Raw genomic sequence first — 23,031 nt, 5'->3', positions numbered from 1 at the left:
TCCCATGAAGTTTACAAATAAATTTCAGCATGAGTGACCATGAATCACAGGAACTGTAAAAAAATCATTACTGTGAGGAAAAATATGGATGTTCTTTGTGTTTCACTGGTGCAGTCATCACACTTGGGTTATCCTGCCAGGGGTAGCCCTCAGTCGTCCCGAATACCAGAGGCGTAGTATTTCTGCGTCAGTTGCTGTCACTCCAGGACTGACGTCAAGTCGTCAGTGGTATAAAAACAGGCAGCCGATACCACTACATCAATCTTTCTTGCTGAGGAGCCCGAAGCAGAAGCAGTTCGCACGAGTGCTGGTCAGCCACTACCTGAGTTTTAATTTCCGAAATTGAAGTTGAAGTCTTCTAAAGTTAAGTACCCCATTGGGGATCCTTTTTTCTTGCTCTAACTGATGTCAGAAAAAGTTAACAATTGTCTTGCCTGTGGAAAGCAAATACCACAACGAGATTTCCATTCTTACTGCATCACCTGTTTAGGCCCAGACCACGACGTCCCTCACTGTCGGTTTTGTGCTTTGTTCAGTGCCAGAACCATACGTCATCAGGCCCTTATCGTAGCTAAATACTTTTGCTCTCGATCTCTGTATTCCGAAATGGCTTTGGTAAGCCATCCGACTACCGATCTTCCAAAAAAATGTAAGGATAAGGACAGAGACAGACCGCACACATCCAAAACTGCAGACAATGCTTCCGTTAAGCTAGTCACCAGTTCACCAGTACTCAGGTACTTTCGCAGCCCCTGATGCCTGCATATATGGATTTGCAGGCCGCTGCCGAGACCCGTTCGGAGTCCCATATGCCGGGAGACTCTTCTTTGTCTACGGAACCTGTGGATGTCTCTACCTTGGATGGGACCGGAGCCACTGTGCAGGTACCAGCTTCTGAGGAAGTTCTTCACACTACCGATATTCAACACAAACCAACAACTTCTTTCGCATCTGCCATTCTTTCTAAAACTATAGAGTTTCTAAGGCCCAGAGTATGAACTACACCTAAAATAAACGATGACCCAAACTCAAGCGTCCGCTTCCTTGCCTCAATCTCAGATGCTTAAAATGGCGGAAGACCTTATCATGCTGATTAGGGGAAGCCAGCCTATCCCTGCTAAAAGGACAAGAGACTTGTCCCCAGCATCTTTATCTGACCAAGAGTCTGACGACTCTGATGTTTTTGATTAAGAAGACATGCCCTTATCTGCTTATGAGGATTCAGATGCAGAAGAATCCATTCCTTCTGCCTCTCCTCCAGAGGATTTTTCTTTTGGTGAAACCCTACATACCTTGAGAAAGCATTTCCATTGGGAATGCCAGGATTATCCTCAGTCAAAAAAGAGATTCAGGGAATTTCTAGATTTACCACAGCACAGACCCTTAGCTATTCCTCCTGTTCTGGATGTTGTGGATAATGTTTTTATGGAATCCAGTCTAACTCCTGATACTCTACCTCCTGCTCCCGGGAAACCTGACAGGTACTACAGAGTCCCTGACTCACACAAATTTCTTTTCAAAAATCCTACTGCTGACCCAGAGGTCATCTCCCAAGGACTTAAAGGAATAAAAGCAGCCACAGCTAAGAATCCCACCCCTTCGGACAGGGATTCCCGAGCTTTAGACAGATGGGGTAAAAAAAGTATACATCTCTGCAACTCTTGCCATTAAAGCATTAAATTGTCAGTTCCACTTGCTGAAATACCAGCAACATACTATGGAACGTATTAAACAAAAATTATCTACCTTCACTGACTGTGCAGAAAATAAACAGTTACAGCAGCTTATGCATTTTGCAAGCCAAGTCAGTAAGCATACCCTGTGGTTTGGGTTTGAAGCCTTAGAAGCATCTTGCAGGGCAGCAGTCACATGTTCTGTACTTAGAAGGCATGCTTGGCTTAAGGAACAGACATTGCCAGACCGTCAAATCAAAATTGTTGGACACACTACTAAACAAAGACAATCTGTTTGGCACCAAAGCAGAAGAGGTTTTAAAAAAGATGGAAGAAAAAGCTAAGCCTGTGCAGACAGTTAAATACTTTTTGCAAGTACAGCCTCTTAGATTCAGTAGGCATTGCACCTCAAAACATAGGTTCTTTCCAGCCCCCTCAAGGCCACCTCAGACTAGACCTAGGGGAAGTAGACACCCCTGACAGCAGTCTCAGGATATGCAGAGATCTAAAAAATGGAATACCTCCACTTCTGAAACAGGGAGTGCTAAGCCACCCCCTTATGGAAATAATTCACAATGACTTCTCAACTCCTCCTCTCACCTCTGCCCATCTGCTTGTGCTCCTAGGAGGAAAACTTGCCTCCCATGCAAAAAACTGGGCCTCCATCACCAACGATCGATGGGTCCTCAACATAGTGTCCCAGGGGTACTAATTTTATTTCCTCATGCTGCCAACCCCAAAAGGGTTCCCAGATCTTTGTCCAAACCAGTGGGCAGAGGCACAAAACCAAGTTCATTCCCTGCTTTCCATGAGAGCAATTCAGCCTGTTCCTGCAGAACAGATAGGCCAAGGTTTCTATTCCAGACTTTTCCTGGTACCCAGAAAAGAGGGCACCTGGTGCCCAATCGTAGATCTATCCATTCTAAACACCTTCCTGGTGGTACCAAAATTCAAAATGCTCACCCTACAGCAGCTTCTCCCTATGCTGTCCAAAGAAGCCTGGTTAGCCACCCTAGACCTAAAGGAGACCTATTTGCATGTCCCAATCAGGGACTCTTGCAAGAAATATCTACATTTCAGCGCAGGATCTATGCATTATCAGTTTTCTGCACTTCCCTTTGGTTTATCCACTGCTTCCAGAGTTTTCACAAAATGCCTGGCTCCAGCCATTGTTTTTTGCAGACAAAGAAATATTCAAATTTACCCATACTAGGATGACTGCCTGATTCAGGCAGACAGTCAGGAAAAGCTGTTACAGCACCTGACATTTTTAAATGACTTACTAACCTCACTGGGGTACACTATCAACAAAAAGAAATCCAAACTAGTCCCCAGTCAAAATATTGTATTCCTGGGAGCAAGCCTGGACACAGCATCCCAGATGGCATTTCTTACTCCAGAAAAACAAGCCTATCTGACAGGCTACTTCTCTCAACTGGCCACCAGAACCCAATTATCCGCAAGGAAAATCCTGCAAGCTCTAGGGTTCATGGCCTCCTGCGTTCTACTAATTCCATATGCCAGACTGCATATGAGAAATCTTCGGTGGTACTTAAAAAGCCTTTGGTGCCAACATTCTCAGGACCTGGAAACTATTATACCTATGATACCTTGTCTAAGGAAAGATTTTCTTTGGTGGGCAGCAACATGCAACCACAACAAGGGACTTCACTTTTCACAACCCCACACCGCCCAGACCCTAACCACAGATGCATCAGATTATGCCCGAGGTGCACACCTGGACGGCAGGTGCATTCAGGGCCACTGGAGCCCAAATCAAATTCATCTGCACATCAACCAAAAAGAGATGCTAGCTGTTCAGCACGCTCTGACAGCTTTCAGTTCCCTACTCTCTCCGGGACCTCTACTAATCAAAACCGACAACACCACAGTGATGTGGTACATCAACAAGCAGGGGGAACCCACTCTTACCAACTCTGCAGGCTAGCCATGACCCTTTGGAATATGGCCTCAGCCATGCATATTCACCTGCAAGCCCAATTCCTGCCAGGCAACCACAACTCTCTGGCAGACGACTTAAGCAGAAGTCTCCTAGACCCACATGAGTGGCATTTAAACCACAACACCTTCAGCCTTGTGACCCAGAAATGGAGTACCCTGAAGGTGGACCTATTTGCCTTCCCCTACAACCACCAGCTCAGCAAATTCTGCACCAGGGAATCTCACAGCAAGGCCTGGAAAGTGGACGCCCTATCCTTCCACTGGGCAAACCTCTCAATCTATTCATTTCCTCCTCTACCTCTTCTTACAAGAGTATTACTGAAAATAAGGGAGGAAAGACCAAGGGCAGTCCTGATTGCCCCAGACTGGCCACGCCATCACTAGTACCCGCTACTGTGCAGTCTGCCACCATTGCCTCCATGGTACCTCCCTCAGATTCCAACTCTCCTGACTCAGCAGGAGGGAGAGTTCTTGCATCAATTGCAGACCCTGAACCTGTCAGCCTGGCTTATTCCTTGAGTTCACCTCCAGTGGCCAGCCTAAGCAAGCAGGTCCTGGATGTTATACATGAAGCCAGATGACCCAGTACTAGAAAAGCCTATGCTGACAAGTGGAAAAGTTATTGTTTCTGGATCCAGTCTAAAGGAGCTGACCCAGCACAGCCATCCTTATCTCTCTTCCTGGATTACCTAGCAGACCTACTCCACAGCGGCCTATCCTTCTCTTCCATTAAAATCCATGCCTCTGCCATCTCGGCACATTACAGCACTGAGCCACCTGTCTTTTCACACCCTCTCATCAAGCAGTTCCTGAGAGGGGCTAACAACTTAAGGCCACCAAGAAGAGCCCCTACCCCTGCTTGGGGCCATAACTTTGTGTTGGAAAAGCTCATGTTACCCCCTTTTGAGCCTGCAGCTTCAGCAGAGTTAAAAATCTTTCTCTTGGAAAACAGCCTTGCATCTGGCCATCACTTCAGCTAGAAGAGTGTCTGAGCTGCAAGCACTTATGGCTGTGGAACCCTTCATCATTTTTCATCCTGGCAGAGTCTCCCTCAGGACTAACCCAACTTTCATGCCTAAAGTGGTGTCCAATGTGGCTCTCAACCAATCTATTAATTTGCCCACTTTTTCTCTAAACCTCAAAATAAGGGGGAAAGGATCCTGCACTCTTTAGATGTGCACAGACAGCTCAGATTCTACCTGGATATGACTAAGCCCTGTATGAAATCTGACCAGTTACTAGCCAGCTTTGCACCAGGGACAGAGGGCAAGGCCATATCAAAGCAAACCATCTGCAAATGGATAACACACTGTATCCATTTCTTTTACAAACACCATGGGAAACCACCCCCACAGGGGGTCAGAACACATTCCACTAGGGCAGCTTCAACCTCTGCAGTATTTCTCAGAGGGGTCCCTACCAGGGACATCCTGGAAGCTGCAACATGGAGTTCTGTTCATACCTTCACCAAGCATTAGCACCTGCCTATCTTTTCCAAATCCATGGGAGGTTTTGCAACCGGAGTCCTGCAGGGCATACTAGCCAGCCCCAACTCTTCTTGACTGCCTCCACCCATTCTTCAGCTTTGGGAATCAACCCAAGTGTGATGACCACAACAGTGAAACATGAAGCATATAATACAGTTGTGTACAGTTACCATAAATGTATGTGTTTGAGTGTACTCACTGTTGCAGTCTTGGTTTCTCACCCTCCAACCCCCTTGTCTCTCTCTCTCTCTCTTCTTCACTCTTTACAGGGCTATCGGTATTTAATTTCTACTGATGGTGGTATTCCACCAAAACTTAGCTCCCTGTTTGCGGGCAAGAAAAACTGATGTAATGGCATCGGCTGCCTGTTTTTATACCACTGACGACCTGACGTCAGTCTTGAAGTGACAGCAACTGACGCAGAAATACTATGCCTCTGGTATTCGGGCCGACTGAGGGCTACCCCTGGCAGGATAAACCAAGTGTGATGAATGCAACAGTAAATACACTCGAACATCTACATTTATGGTAAGTGTACACAACTGTACTTTCTGAGGAATGGGCAAGGATCACTATTGAATTTCCTTTTTATCTGTTTTGTTTACACCTGATGAGGACACTTGTACAGTACCTTGTAATAAAGAATCATAGTCATGCATTAACTATTACAATACTGTATCTCACAAATATGGCCAAGTTGTTTGAATTCTGTTAGACCAAGATGGGGCTGTGTCTTGTCTTGATTTTAGCAGGGCATTTGACATACTCACAGACAACACACACACTATTAATGCAGAATTTATTTATTTATTATGTGTGTATTTATTTACATCTGTTGACTGGGAATGTCTGGCTGGGTTCATCCTGTTTCGATGGAATCTGGGGAAGTAAAGTCCCAAACATATGTAAAACACACATTTAGACATAGATATAATATATTTGATATAATCTGAGGAAGAAAAGTTCCAAACACATGTAAAACACACATTTAGACAGACATAACATATTTGATATGGTATTAACTGTGTATAAAGAAAAACTAAGAAATGGAAATGTAACTAAGCTAATACAGATCATATCTACTTAATAATAAACAAGCGATTGGCATGCAGCGCAGTGTAAACCTAGCTGAGGTAATACAATTAACAAGACTTTTGGATTATACAGTCAAATGATAAAATGGGCATTAATAAGTAGAGCATATATAGAAACAAAAATTTACAAGCTTTATGTTGCATGTTATATTGAAGTTGGACAGAATTCAATTTGCAAGATGGTGGCCTAGATAAAGCCCTGGCTACACAGTACACCATAAAGAGCACTGACAGATGGTATGTTCAGTGTATAGAAAGATTACATATTCGAGTCATACAGGGGGACCATTACTGGGACTAATTTTCTTTAATGTCAGTGTTAGATACACTGAGTTTAGACTGAAGGGAAATGTACACATAGAGGCAGTGCACAAAAACTGAAGGGGAAGTGTTATCTCCTTGAAGGCATTATATACAGACTGAAGGGAAAAGTATATGTTTTTGCAGTCGGCACTAAGATTTGCAACAAATCAGAAAAACAGGGAAGTCTGGAGTAGATAAAGTTGAAGATAATACAGTGGAGCAGTACAGAGCAGCCTGTATGTCTTTCTTTCTTTTTCATTCTTTTTATCTTTTGTTCTTTCTTTCTTTCTTTTCTCGTTATTGATGGACAGTATTTTCTACCAGGCAAAGTCAATTTTCACTGGGTGTCTGAAAAGAAAAGCTTCACTGTTAGACATAAATGTTGTATCATCAATTAAAAATGAGCAAGCAGTGTTAGCAATAGTATATTAAGAAAATGCCCCAAAATGGAAACTAACAAAAATAACATGGTCTACAAATGTATATGAGCATGATTTTAAAATAAACAAAATGAAACTGGCATTCCAGAAGTAAGGCAGCTATTCTATAGAATGCACATCAGAAATACTGGTGAATAATGTACTTTAGCAGTAATGTGTGACTGTGTGTAGGTATATATCAGGATTTACCCATGGTTGGTGTGGTTTGATCATGAGGGCAAAGCCCGAGTGATTAAACAAAGGCAACCATGGGTAAATCCTGATATACCCCCGCACAGTTATAGATTATTGCTAATATGCAATTACATTGTTTAAGAAAGAAATTGCTTACCTTTCTTAAAGTCTTTTTATAATGACACTTCATTTTTCTTCTGTGTTATCTTCTGTATGCTGGAACTTATCTTCCTGCATTTGCACAGTACATCAGTGCAGTGCAGGAGAAACGATGGAGAAAGGAGAATCTCTATCGCTGTTTTTTTTAACTGTTTATGAGGAACACAGTAAAAACACAAGGAAAATCAGGTAGGTTTCTGTTTCTTTAGTTTTACAGAACTTACCTGTTTTTTCTTGTAGTTTGTTTTATTCCTCAGGATATCCCCAAGTCTGGCCACGGAGTGGCTGGATTTTTTTCTTTTGGTATATTCTCGATTTAGAAAGCGCACACTGATGGGCTGTCTAATCAGCATGCTCATTTTTGAAAAGTAATGAGAATGTTCTGTATAATTTACATTAATAGACACTGTATTGTACATTGATGAGCATAAATTCAATAATTGACAAGTTAAAAAATGAGAAACCAGTAAAAAAACCTCTGCGGAAACGGCAAGTATGGTTATTAAAGAACATTGTTTTATTTTGCATTAAGCTGTACATAGTGGGTAGAGGAAAAATAAAGACAGAACCTACAGACTGGATGAAGGAGTGTGGAAGAGGTAGAACTGTGAAGTACTTTCAACAAGTTATTTATTTCAGTTTGCAGTCAATAAATCAAAGTGAAAATATCAGGAGTTATACAGAGAGCCATTACTTGTAAAACAAGTCTTTGGTATTTCTATAACAATTGTTGAAACTTAACATGCATGACTGGAAAACGAAGACACACCAGAGACTTTAAGCTGTCTTAGACAAATGCGTAATAAAGACTTTTAGAGATCTTAAATGAGTACATTTTAACAAGGATGCTAGTACCTGGAAAAACAAATGACCGTACGTGAATGGGGTGAGGAGTACATAAATTACAAAGCAGTTGTGAGGAAACATATTATCTAAGAGCATTGCAGATGACTTATATTAACTAGCTTGCTACAAAAGGTGGTAGGTTCAGTGAAGATGGAAGTCACAAGAGTTGTACAGGATCTGTAAGACTGTATAGGGAGGAAAATCAAAATGTAACGCAAGTTCGATTATAATAACAGCTTTCTGTGGTGTGTATAACGAACAGATTAGGGCATTGACCTTATTCGCAACCACTTTCTGTGTCAGTTCTTCATCGAGCAGAGCAGTGTACATCTGTCATAAGAAAAGCAGGCTATACCTGAGACAACTGTATTGACCAGAATTATACAGATGCAGTTAATAAAATAAACATGTATCTGAACTTAGAAGTGGTTCTTGCAGAAACAGACTGTTGCTTCCAGTCAGATAACTGAGAAAGAAATCAAAAACAAATCAAAAGCAAGTTTAAAGGTCCTGCTTTAATTCATATGCTGAAAACCAAACAAAATGAATTGTTTAGAAGCTTGTTGTGAATAATCAGAACTTGGTAATTAAACAAATGGGTAGTAAGACAAAGAGAGAAAGAGAGGGGTGCAAAGTTACAGAACATCACTGGAGCAGAGTGTGAAGACAGCAAAGTGGAAGGGATAGTATTTTAAGTAAAAGGGAATAAACCAACCATATCACATGTAAAAAAAAAAAGAGAGATAGACAGCTATAAGACATCTACTTAGCAGGATAGCAAGTACCTGTAGGAAAAAGACAAAATGTATTCCAATTGTAATACAAAACATGCATTGGGGTTAAAAGAATTGAGACAGGTATGATGCTCAGATGTCTAAGAGTAAAATTGAAATAGCCATTTAAAATAAGATGTTTTATTAAGTGATTAGTTTTAAATATAGAAACAATGACAAGTACAAGTGAGAAAGAGGTGATTTGCAGGGGGATGCCTATGAAGATCTCCTATTTTGATGTGGGAACTCAGTATGGAGTATATATACATATATATATATATATATATATATATATATATATATATATATATGGGAACACTTCACATTAAAATCTCGATTTGCATATGGTCGAGACCATATGATCGAGATTTTAATAAATCGAATGTGTGTAGTGTTCCGAAATAACACTTTACTTACCTGAATACATTACGTGCACACAGAGGCAAGTATTGTTGCATGCCTTGTGTGTACGTAATGTATTTTTTGTTTCGTGGTGTTGGCAGGAAGTAAAGAAATCTCCCGCTTTGCTTCGATACAGCGCAAGACGGAGATTTCCCATCTCCCCACTGTAGCGATCTTGGAGTTGGTATATTTAAGTAGGGTGTGGGGCACAGCCCCCATAGAGGTGCAGCAAGCCCTGCAAAAGCGAAGCTTGTGGGTTTTTTTTGTTTTAATGGTTTCCCTTCAGAAGTTCGAGTTTCCGAAACTCGAGCTTTTGGTTTTGGTTATTTGTAGTTCGAGATTTCGGAAATTCGATCTTCTGAAGTGAATCCATATATATATATATATATATATATATATATATATATATATATATATGTGTGTGTGTGTGTGTGTGTGTATAAATATATATATATATATATATATATATATATATATATATATATATATATTTTTTTTTTTTAATTCATGCTTTGACTGGGTTAATACTACTAGGCCAGTGGTCTCTTTTCAGGGGAGACCGAAGGTAGTATTCAAATTTACTAGGGAAATTTGTCCAGGGCTCTTGGAAACTTTGCCTTCTCATTTTTTCAATAAGTGCCATGGGATCTTTTAAATCCACCTGAGATATCATCAGCTGAGGCAGATGGAGCATCAGTTTAGTGTCTCATTTGAAGGATGGAACATTCAGGTGTGAAGAGCCCTCCCTCTACCATGCTGCCTTTCAGTGTCAATACTGATAAATTAATCCAAATACCTGTAGTGGAAATAGATCCCGCATCCTTATGATCTTCAGCATTAAAGGTGTCTGCTTTCTGTTGAGCTACCAACATTTACTGTACTACTGCCCAGTCTTTAAACCATACTACTGACCAGTCTTTAAACCAGATGCTAAGGTAAGAAGTAAGTTCAGTGCAAATAGATTGTTGCGGCCCCGGTATTAGTGTTGGGATACCATTATTTAGAGAAACTTTACTTTTTTTTTTTTTTTTTTTTTTTTATAAAAGCTAATTTTGTTAAGTAATATGGAGACTCTAACATTTAATACTAGTTTTGTTAAGTAATATGTCAAAGGAGGAGATGCCATTTATTTTCATTTCATATCATTAAAATGGTAGTGGCAGAAGTCATAAGCAGGGTCATGGCACTATATATATATATATATATATATATATATATATATATATATATATATATATATACATACATATATATATATATTTATACAAACAAAAACAGATTACCAGCTGCATTTAATCTGGATTGTTGTATAACTTGTTTTAAAACTAACACAAGACCAGAGCTCATGTAGTGTGATAAACTTTTTGGGCTGTACGGACACGTGTTCTTGGTTATTTGATTTAAAACTATGTTATCAATATCAGTAGCTTATAATGCAGTGGGGGGGGGGGGTAGGTAAGGCTATCCATAGAAATTGTTTCCTAAGGATTTTGATTTGCATTTGTAGTATACTGTAGATAAAGGATGAAGACCAAAAACATTCTTTTTGAAAACAGAGATACTGGTGGTATAATTCTATATGCATTGAAGATTCAAGTAGGAAAGATGTTATAGTGAAAGATGAAGTAATACAAATGTAGCACTTACGTTTTCAGCAACTAATTCCCCAGTCCCATTTCACTAATGTTGCATTTGTTTGCCATTATTGTACTTAATCTGTAAGACTTCAGCTAATTCATGTACTGTGCTCACTCTGTTAGATGCTTTTACTTTCCTCATGACTGTGTGACTATAGAGTTAGTATATTTAACTAAGGGGAGTGTGGGGGTGATGTACCTCATTCCTCCCACCGAAATCAAAATCTTCATTTAGTTTCTGGTTAATGTTGTCTGATCATTTGTGAATAAGCAGCTTCATTCACTTGACTGTCTGTCAGTCCTGACATCAGCTCTTCTTTCATGATGTATTCCTCAGGTATAACAAAATGAATGAAATGCCACAATGTGCAACTCTTATGTAGGTTCATAGGTAAGTGCTAGGCTAGTTGCCCTTGTAGACCATTTTAAGCCTAGCCAGTTTCCCTCAGAGTTGAGAATCAAACCCTGTACCTTATGTCTATGAGGTAAACATCTTAATCATTAAGCCAACACTCAACCCTATAAATGTAGCTGTTACTGATTGTTCCTGGTTTGCATTCTCCAGTGATCAAAAGCCGTCTGATATTTAGGACTCTGATATAGTCTGAAGTCCAGTGACAGTGAAATTGAAACTAAGCAGTCAGAATGCATGGGATCAATGCTTTGTTTAGTAGGGACTGTAGTCTTATCTTCTTTACAACTGATGGCATGGCCAAAAGAAAACATATCTAGCAGTTAACAGCAACATAATTTTTCTAGGCTTTAAATAAGTTTATACTCAGATCCACACAGTATGTGTCTAAAGTTTTCTGGTGCTCACTGAAAACAAGTGTTGTTACATACCTGTCTTTGCTATGTATTCATCATCCTCAAGGAAAAAAAAGGACCACTGGCCCAGTTGTTATGGTAGCAGTGTCACTTTGGAACTTTTTGTTTTTATTGTAATTGTTAGTTGTTGAACACCAGTCCAGGCTTAATGAGAAGTTGTGATAGATATGTGTCTGTACTGGTAGCATATCTAATCTGGCTTAGTAATGACAAGTTTGGCCTTTATATTGCCTTTATCACTGTCGTCATCATCCTTTATAGAACCTCATCAATTCCTAATGTTGTTATGAAATGTAATGTGGAATTTGCTAAACACCTTACATGACTCCAATTTGTAGTAGTGTACACAACAGTAGCTACCTTGATATATTTACACGTGTTGGGTATAATGTGCAGACAGCACACCTTACCTGGAGGATATGCAGCCTGCCATATTATGTGCATCTATAGTCAGTTGTTAGCCGCTAGACTCTGGGTTTCATCATTTCTCACATTAAAGCACACACACACACACACACACACACACGCACAGACACACACACACACACACACACACACACACACACACACACACACACACACACACACACACACACTTAACTGCTTACACATAAAAGTATTTGTATTTCCATATATGTAGATGGTATCAAGTTAGAATCAGTTATTACTAGCAACAGTGGTTGTAATGTGTTCATTAACTCTTTCTTTCTAGTGGAATAAAATGGGTGAATTCTAATTAATTTAACATTTATTTTAATTATTGTAATTTCATGACTTTTTGGCCCCTGAAAGTCAACTATGACATCCTTTTAGAGAATGTACTTTCTTATTTAATGATCTTAGTATCTATATTGACCCCGAACTGAATTTTTAAAGTCAGTGCTTCAGTAGTCAAATCTAATGCCCTAAATGTATCTGTATATTCTGTTTTACATGGTTTTAATGATGAGTTATTTTACATTTAGAATTACAGGCTGAACTAGTTTTGGCATTCCATTACTAAGTGCTAATTAATTGTTATATAATTGTTTGTGACACTGATTTTTTATGTAATGCTGCCTGATAAGACTTGAGAGTATAACTTTGTTGTGCTCCTTTGTGCATAGTGGAATAGTGGAACGTGAAGACTTACTGTGGTATTTCTGGTCTGAATAGACGCTATCTTTATGATAAGCTTGGTTTTTTGCTGAACAGCAGTTTTCTTGCTTAGATCTTTTAACTGGGTCTGAATAGACTCAGTTACTTAATACACTGCATATTGGGCATTGTGCTTGTTGACGAGCACTTCTTACGTGGAGCCAACACCAGAGGCATTTTATTTCATATTATCATTTTTACGTTATACTGGCCGTTTTGCTGGTGTTTTATGGTGTTTTGATTGCAGCAATTGTGTTACTTTATATTTTCCAGTGGTTGTAATGTGTTCATTAACTCTTTCTTTCTAGTGGAATAAAATGGGTGAATTCTAATTAATTTAACATTTATTTTAATTATTGTAATTTCATGACTTTTTGGCCCCTGAAAGTCAACTATGACATCCTGTTAGAGAATGTACTTTCTTATTTAATGATCTTAGTATCTATATTGACCCCGAACTGAATTTTTAAAGTCAGTGCTTCAGTAGTCAAATCTAATGCCCTAAATGTATCTGTATATTCTGTTTTACATGGTTTTAATGATGAGTTATTTTACATTTAGAATTACAGGCTGAACTAGTTTTGGCATTCCATTACTAAGTGCTAATTAATTGTTATATAATTGTTTGTGACACTGATTTTTTATGTAATGCTGCCTGATAAGACTTGAGAGTATAACTTTGTTGTGCTGTTATGGTCCCTTAGTTGTTGAATACTTTGCTGTTGTAAACACTATTTAGGAAAGTGGTATTGGGTAGCAGCTGTTGTCCATGATTAATCTTTCCATCTTCTTCCATGCAGGTTCTTCTGTTGCTCATAGAAATTTCCTGTATAGTAAAAGTGTTTAACTCATTGACATTTTGGGGGTCAAGATTTCTTAATTAAGTGACTTACCAATTAATAACAGGCAGCATGTGACAGTGCATATTGTAAAAAGCAAAGTTATGCAGTATGTAACTAAGAGATGTACTATTTGACACGTCATATTTTAATATTTACATTCATATTTTCATAATTGTGTGAGTTGTGTTACTGAGGGCACGGTCTGTACTGTCATAGAGGGGGACAGTAAAATATACTTTCACTTTCTGTTTATAATGCATAATGCTGGAGATATTGGTAGTTTGTTAGTAAGTATAAATATGTGCAGTATTTCTGTATTTACATTAATGTTTCTGAAACCATCTGACTTACAAAGTATAGCAGAATATCAGCCAGAACATTAGATTATGTTGGAGAAAATTGTTATTGATACTTTCACTGTTTAAGTTGTACAGTCTGAGAAATATTGAATGTTATTTATACTGTTAATTTAGCACATTTTTTCAAATAAGTGTATGTTTTCATATTTCCTTAAATATTTCAGTAAACAAATTAATTTTATGTCATCACAAAAAAGCTCAGTTCTTCTAAATGAAAAGTGCCTAGGTTGTACAGTTTTCAAGTTATGAAAAGATGTTTGGGAATTTTTTTTTTACATTATAATATGTTTAGTAAGAATATAGGTGGACTGATTCAAAGTCCTCTCACTATACCCGGTATCCTACAGACTACTAAGAGGTGATCTGTGTTTGGCATACAAAGCACCCTCCGACCCAGTACTGATGGATGCACTGCAAATCAGTAAATCAAATGATTTCAGAAACATTCAGTCCAGAGATCTAAACCTGTTTTGCAATGTCAACAGAATGATTTGGAGGGACAGGTGTATCTCACAGAGAATAACACTGCCGTGGAACAGACTCTCCATCCATGTACAACAAAGGTCACCCCTGTCCATATTCAAGAGCAGCTTGGATCTGTGGATAGGTAGGACTGCCCCGTTTACTACTAATGGACAGCGAGAGCTCTTAAGTGCTTTATCCTGGGTCCACTCAAATTATCTATGGTATGATCTCAGTTATTATCACTAGGGGTAACCTACAGTTATCAACCATGGCATGGGTAAGGACAATCTAACATCAAATGGGGCAAGTTAATTTAAGCATGAAAAGGGAAATTGGCTAGGCATAAAATAGCCTTTGAGGGCAGCAAGCCTAATACTTACCTATGAACATATGACATTGGATCATATTGCTAATAAAAAGTAGAAACCGTCTATATAAAACTATTGTATTTTGTCATTGCTTTATATTCTTTAAAACATAAAAATGCAGAATTCCTTTTTTTGTGTGTATGTAATTGCTTTCTAAAATTTTGTATATTAGACCAGTATGACTGAAATGGTAGCTTTAACACTAAAAATACATTTTTTTGCTGATCAGTAATATTTTTTTCTGTTATTCATTTGCAGCATTTTATGCTTGGCAATTAAAGCCCCTAAATATGCCTCTGCACTAAAAGAATACCGAAGAACCTAGAAATACAATTATTAACCAAACATATACACTTGTTTAAATACTGTGAGTGTTTTGACATGGCTAATCCTAGCACTAATCAAGAAGGAAGCGGTAATCCTGACACACTGGAGAAAAGTAATGAAGATACTCAGCCTTTGGTAAATACAGAGAGGCGGAATAAGTGTGGCATCATAAGTGAACCTTTAAATAAATGCCTGAAAAAGTCTCGTCCATTGTCACACTACTTTGACAGTACCAGTGCTGTAAGTGAACAGTCAAACAATGGAACCTCCTTAAATAATAGCAGTGAATCACTTCCTACAAAGTCTAATTCTACCTCAAAGCACAAAACCATCTCTAACATGTTGAACAAGTCATATAGGGTATCAGATCTGTCCTTGGATGCACAGAATGGTTTGCAGCAGTTCACTCAGGCTATGGAGATGCTAAAAAGAGTAGGCGCCGAGCACATTCCTATACCAAATGAGCATGGACAAGCTATTAATGACATGGAAGGTGTTTCAGCTGCAGAAACAATGAACATTCCTACAGATTTTCCTTACCTTGGGGCTTTTCCTATTAATCCAGGGCTTTTCATTATGACTCCTGCAGGGGTTTTTCTGGCAGACAGTGCACTTCATATGGCTGGTTTGGCAGAATATCCAGCCCAGACTGAACTGGCATCAGCCATAAACTCTGGGAAAAAGAAAAGAAAAAGGTGTGGGATGTGCCCTCCATGCAGGAGACGGATAAATTGTGAGCAATGCAGCAGCTGTAGGAATCGCAAGACTGGTCATCAGATTTGCAAATTCCGGAAATGTGAGGAACTGAAAAAGAAGCCTTCTGCAGCACTGGAGGTAAATTAGTGACTTCATATAGTAAAATGAGGGTTCCCTTCAAGTATTCATATTGCAGATCTTTATAAGTAGGTTACAGGTTCTTGACATTCCTTTTCACTCTTGACTAGTCCAACTCTCAAAAAAAAAAAAAAAAAAAAGGTAATGTAAACTGCCAATTAATGCTTTTGTTTATATTTCATTTGCCAAATGACTTATTCTAAATGTAAGAATTTCCTATATACATACATGCAAATATATATATATATATATATATATATATATATATATAGCTCTACCTGACATGGTCGATAGTTCATATGGGCGAAAGTTCATTTGGTCGACAGTTCATTTGATCGACAATCCACACCCCCCCTAACTATATATATCAACTCCAGGGTTGCACAACATTGGGGAAGGGGGCAAATCTGCTTGTCGACCAAATGAACTGTCGACCAAATGAGTGTCGATCATATGAACTGTCGACCATGTCAGGTAGACCCATATATATATATATATATATATATATATATATATATATATATATATATATATGAGTATATGTATATATAATATATATATATATATATATATATATATATATATGTATATATTTATATTTATATGTCCTTTTTTATCTACTTATTTATGCCTACGTGTACATCTATATCCTTTTCTGAAATGTATCAAGCTTCTAAGTATTTCAGTTTTAGCTTGTATTTCCAGGTATGACCCATCAACCTGCCATAACATAAAACAAATTGTTATATATTTATTTATTATTATTTTAAATTTGTTTACCGGGAAGGACTGTACTTTTTCAGCGGAGGCCCGGGGAGTAAAGCTCCAGTTAGTAAGTAGACATAGAGTAATACAAGGCATAAAGGTCATAAATTTAAATGTGATTAAATGCAAATCAGTACAAGAAAGAGAAAAGCTCCTGTTAGTAAGAAGACACACCAAATAAGAATAATGAAGAACATGGTCATAAATGGAGTAATACAAAGGTCAAAGGTCAAAACTCAAATGTGATGAAATATAAGTCAGTACAAGGCATGTAGCAGTGGTATATACAATGTTATAAAATGTGTTATGGCAGCTAGTAGTGTATATTCCATTAGTAAATTAGAGGAATTTTATGCAGGGATGTGGAGTATAGAGAGTCAGGAGGAGAATAAGATTGTGGTATATGTATGATCTCTGTGTATTTCTGTTGAATTTAGACATCAGTGGAAGAATGTTGTTTGAGGTAGGTCACATTGTGGTGTTAAAAATAATCTTAGTTTCTGTGTTTAACATTAGGCAGGAGCAGTTGAGAATGGGCTCCTATATATCAGCCGGGGTTGGAGCATTGGCAGAGTGATTTACTTTGGAGATGATTTTTTTAGGCTAGTTTTAAGTAGTGGTAAGGCTTGTATAGAGGTAATGTTTACAGGTAGTTCATTCCAGATTTTACCTATGTAATTTGCAAATAGGGAGTCCCCAACAATTCCAATACTGCAGAAACTCGGAGTAAAAAAAAAAAAAAAGTAAATTAAAAAATGTATTACTTTTTCCTCTTTGGCACAGTTAGGTGTCAGCTTCACCTCAGTCCTGTCACCAACATCCCTCATCTCCCACACTTTGTATTATTCAAATGTTCTTTGGGAATTATCATGGTTTATCATCTAATGTTTTGTTGACTCATGAAGTATGGTGTATGTTCTTACTAAATCCTGGATTGCTGACACCTCACTCTGCCAAAGAGGAAAAAGTAATACATTTTTTTAATTTACTTTTTTAATTTACTTTTTTTTTTCTCCAAGTTTCTGCAATATTGTAATTGTTGGGGTTGGATGAAGTACCCAAGTTTGGTGGTGCAGGGACACAACCTCTTGTAAAATCTTTGTTATTTGACTGATATGTGATGATGTTCTTCGTGTTTCACTGTTTCACTGTTGCAGTCATCACACTTGGGTTATTTGCCTGCAGGTAGCCCTCAGTCGGCCCGAATAACAGAGTCTTGTGATTTCTGCGTCGGACGCTATTGCCTCTTCCATGACATCAGGGTGTCAGGAGTACAAAACATGCAGCCGGCACCATTACATCAGCTTTTCTTGCTGTGCGGGAGCCCGAAGCAGAAGCAGTTCGCAAGTGCCGGTCAGCTGCTACCTGAAATTTTCGTTTTTCGAGTTTCAAACCTGAAGTCCTCTAAAGCTAAGTACCCCATTTGGGATTTTTTTTTCTTGCTCTAACCAGTGTCAGAAAAAGTTAACAATTGTCTTGCCTGTGGAAAGCAAATACCTCACAGAGATTTTCATTCTTACTGCGTCACCTGTTTAGACCCAGACCACGACGTACCTTGCTGTTGGTTTTGTGCCTTGTTTAATGCCCAAACTATCCATCATTGGGCTATCTTTGTTGCTAAATTCTTTAACTCTCATTCCCCGTATTCCAAAATGGCTTCGATAAGCCATCCGACTACCGATCTTCTGAAAAAACGTAAGGATAAGGATAAAGACAAAGGCAGCCTGCATAGGTCCAAAACTGCTGACGCTTCCATTAAGCTAGTCACCAGTCCACTGGTACTCAGTGAGGTGCTTTCACAGCCCCTGATACCCACTTCTACAGATTTGCAGGCCTCTGCTGAGACCCATTCGGACTCCGGTATGCCACAAGATGCTTCTTCAATTATGGAACCTGCGGATGTCTCTACCTTGGATGGGTCCGGAGCCGCTGTGCAGGCACTGGCTTCTGAGGGTGTATTCCGACCTTCTGATGTTCATATTAAACCGACTACTTCATTTCAGACTAAAACGACCAAGTTTCTCAGGCCCAGAGTTCACACTACGCCTGGAAAACGACGACCAAAGTGCATGCTCAAGCTCCCATGCCACAGAAACAAATGCTTAGAGTGGCTGAAGACCTCATAACTTTAACTAGGGGAAGCCAGCCTTCCCCTTTAAAAAACAAATAATTGATTTCCCTTCTGATTCAACAGACCATGAGTCCAATGACTCTGATCCCTCTGATTACCAGGACATACCTTTATCTGCCTATGAGGATTCAAATGCAGAGGATTCCATTCCCTCTGACTCCTCTCCAGAGGACTTTTCTTTTGGTGAAACCTTACATACCTTAAGAGAGCATTTCCGCTGGGAATGCCAGGACTACCCACAGTCCAGAAAGAGACTCAAATAATTTTTAGACTTTCCTCAGCACAGGCCTCTAGCTATACCCCCTGTCCTGGATATTGTAGATGATGTTTTCATGGAATCCAGTCTTACTCCTGATACTTTACCACCAGCTCCTAGAAAGCTTGACAGGTATTACAGGGTAACTGACTCTCACAAATTTCTCTTTAAGAATCCCACTGCAGATCCAGAGACCATTTCTGAGGGACCTAAAGGTATTAAGGTTACTACAGACAAAAAACCTACCCCTTCGGACAGGGATTTGAGGGCTTTAGACAGATGGGACAAGAAGGTATATATCTATGCAACTCTTGCCATCAGGGCTTTAAATTGCCAGTTTCACATGTTTTGAAGTACCAGCAGCATATTATGGAACTAATTAAACAACAAAATGTTGTTGCTTCCAGATTTTACAGAAAATAAAGATTTACAAGAGTTAATGCATTCTGCAAACCAAGTCAGTAAACATACTTTGCAGTTGGTTTTGATGCCTTAGAAGCATCTTGCAGGGCTGTTGTCACTGGGTCTGTTCTGAGAAGGCATGCTTGATTAAAGGAACAAATCTTGCTAGACCATGTCAGATCAAATTACTAGATGCTCCATTAAACCAGGAATGTTTGTTTGGCACAAAAGCAGAAGAGGCTCTTAAAAAGATGGAGGAAAAAGCTAAATATATGCAAACTGTTAAAGATTTCTTGCAGGTACAGCTACCTAGATTCAGTAGGCATTGGCCTTCTAAAAACTTGTCCTTTCCAGTCCCTACCAGGTCTTCTCAGCTCAAACACAGGGGCAACAGACCACCAAGACTACAGTCTCAGGGTATGCACAGATCTAAACAATGGGGTGCTCCCCCCTCAAAAACAGGGAATGGTAAGCCACCCCCTTTTTGAAAAGTTCACAATGACTTGTCTGTCATCCTTCCCAGCCATGCCCAAGTACTTGCACCCCTAGGAGGAAAACTCGCCCTGCATGCAAAAAACTGGATGTCCATTACTCAGGACCGATGGATCCTAAACATTGTAGCCCAGGGATACAGATTCTACTTCCACTCACTGCCAACCCCAAACGGGTTGCCAGGCCTTCCTCCAAACCAGTAGGCAGAGGCTCAAAAGCAAGTACTTTCTCTTCTCAGTATAAGGGCTATTCAACCTGTTCCAATAGAGCAAAGAGGACAGGGTTTCTACTCCAGACTGTTCCTGGTGCCCAAAAAAGAGGGCTCTTGGCACCCTATCCTGGACCTGTCCATTCTCAGCACCTTCCTGGTGGTCCCAAAATTCAAAATGCTTACACTACAACAGCTGCTTCCTATGCTAGCCAAGGACTCCTGGCTAGTCACCCTAGACCTAAAAGAAGCTTATCTGCACATCCCCATAAGGGAATCTTGCAGGAAATATCTACGTTTCAGGGCAGGCTGTATGCACTATCAGTTCTCTGCAATTCCCATTGGCTCATCTACTGCGCCCAGGGTTTTCACAAAGTGCTTGCCTCCAGCCATTGCATACTGCAGACAGAGAAATATTCAAATTTATCCATACTTGGACGATTGCCTGATCCAGGCAGACAGTCAGGAATTGCTACTTCAGCACCTGGCATTTGTAAAGAGACTTCTAACCTCTCTGTGGTACACCCTCAATGAAAAGAAATCACATCTGGTGCCCAGCCAAAAAATTGGATTCCTGGGAGCAAGCTTGAACACAACATCCCAGATGGCATTCCTTACTCCCGAAAAGCAGGTTTATTTGACAAACTACTTCAAACTAATGGCCACCAGAACCCAGCTATCTGCAAGGAAAATACTGCAAGCTCTGGGGTTCATGGCCTATTGCATTCTGTTAATTCCATATGAAAGACTGCGTATGAGGAAACTTCAATGGTACTTAAAAAGTCTCTGGCGCCAGCATTCTCAGGACCTGAAAACAATTATTCCTATCATTCCGTGTCTAAGGGCAGAGTTCCTTTTTTGGGCAGAGGCTTGCAACCACAACAAGGGACTCCCTTTCACTCAAACCCTTGTCGACCAAACCCTGACAACAGACGCATCAGACTATGCATGGGGGGGATCACATGGCTGGCAGAAGTATTCGAGGCAAATGGAGCCAAGGACAAATTCACCTACATATCAATCAAAAAGAAATGTTAGCTGTACAGAATGCTCTGACTGCCTTCAAATACCTTATCCTTCTAGGACAACTCTTTATAAAGACAGACAATGCCACAGTTATGTGGTACATAAACAATCAGGGGGAACTCATTTCTACCCACTCTGCAGGTTAGCCATGGCCCTGTGGAACACAACGTTGAGCAACCAAGTGCACCTGCAAGCTCAATTCCTGCGAGGCAAACAAAATTCACTGGCAGATGACTTAAGCAGAAATGTACTGGTCCCACACGAGTGAAAACTGGAACCCAACTCATTCAAACTTCTAACCCACAGGTGGAGGACACCAGAGGTGGACCTCTTTGCCTCCCCCAAAACCATCAGTTGAGCAAATTTTGCACTAGAAATCCCCACAGCCAAACTTGGAAAGTGGATGCCCTATCCTTTGCATGGGAAAACCTCTCAATTTATGCCTTCCCCCTCTGCCCCTCCCCTCAAAAGTACTACTCAAGATCAAACAGGACAAACCAAAGACAATCCTTATTGCACCGGACTGGCCCTGCCAGCACTTGTACCCACCCCCACGCAGTCAGGCAGCAGTACCACCCTGGCACCTACATCAGACCCCCTCCCTGCTGTCCCAGCAGAAGGGACGGATTTTGTATCCTCAGCTGCAAACCCTGAACCTTGCAGTCTGGCTTATTCCCTGAATACACCACCAGCAACCCTCAGCAAACAGGTGCTGGATGTCATCCTTGAGGCCAGAAGGCATAGTACTAGGAAATCCTATTCAGAAAAATGGAAAAGATACTGTTCTTGGAGCCAGTCTCAAGGAAAAGAGACAGCCGTGCCCAACTTGTGGGTAAATTTCAATATACCACAACCACAGAGTCAGTTATTGCTATTATACAATGACATTATTTAAGAAAAAAATACTTACTTTTCTTAAATAATGTCTTTGTATAACGGCGCATTACTGTTCTTCTGCTGGCTGTGGTACACTGCTTCCTTGTTTTGATGTACTGAGCATGCATATGGGACTTGTGTCCCATGCATACCCAGTACATCAATCATCAATGCTTTGGAATGGAAGCAATTGAGAAAAGAAAGTCTCCGTTGCTCTGTTTTGTTTCTTTTTTTCTTTTTTATTTGTTAAAAAGAATGTTTTTAGCACTTTATACCAACGGAAAAAAGTCCAGGCCACTGGACCTTTTTCTGTTGGTATATTGTGGGATTTACAACGGGCACGCTGGCCAATCAGCGTGCATGTTTTGGAATATTAATTGGGGGGGGTCATTGTATAATTGACAATAACCTGAAATTTGATCACCATATAGCACATACCAAAAAAAAAAGTTCACAAGAAACTTGGCCTTCTATATAGAAATAAACAATTCCTAACAAACAGTACAAAAGTCACAACTGCCAGAACACACCTCCTATCAACACTCTTATATGCATCCCCAATCTTAACCAACCTCCGAAAAATAGACCTTGCCAAAACTGAAGCTTGTTATAATAAAATCTCTAAATTTGCCACCAATGCATATTACAAGTCACATCACTGTTTATCCCTCAAACATCTCAAATGGCTTGAACTCCCTCAACTCATACACTTTATTCAACTTATTTTAGTATATAAAACATTCCATAACCCAGAAAACACCCCAG

At 39.6% G+C, this 23,031-nt stretch overlaps 1 protein-coding gene across 3 annotated transcripts in view; it reads left to right on the top strand.

The window, feature by feature from the left end:
• The window catches only part of CXXC5 (CXXC finger protein 5), a 189,115-nt gene that overhangs the window by 36,261 nt on the left and 129,823 nt on the right, over positions 1–23,031 (top strand). For all 3 annotated transcript variants that reach the window (XM_044069472.1, XM_044069473.1, XM_044069475.1), the window contains exon 2: positions 15,208–16,110. In XM_044069472.1, coding sequence (XP_043925407.1) covers positions 15,331–16,110 — 780 coding nt within the window. In that variant the 5' untranslated portion in view covers positions 15,208–15,330. The remainder of the gene's footprint in view (positions 1–15,207; positions 16,111–23,031) is intronic.

This window comes from Protopterus annectens, chromosome 4.part0 (genome assembly GCF_019279795.1).
Source record: "Protopterus annectens isolate FY-2018-M chromosome 4.part0, PAN1.0, whole genome shotgun sequence".
NCBI lineage: Eukaryota > Metazoa > Chordata > Ceratodontiformes > Protopteridae > Protopterus > Protopterus annectens.
This window is presented reverse-complemented; position numbering and strand designations above follow the sequence as displayed.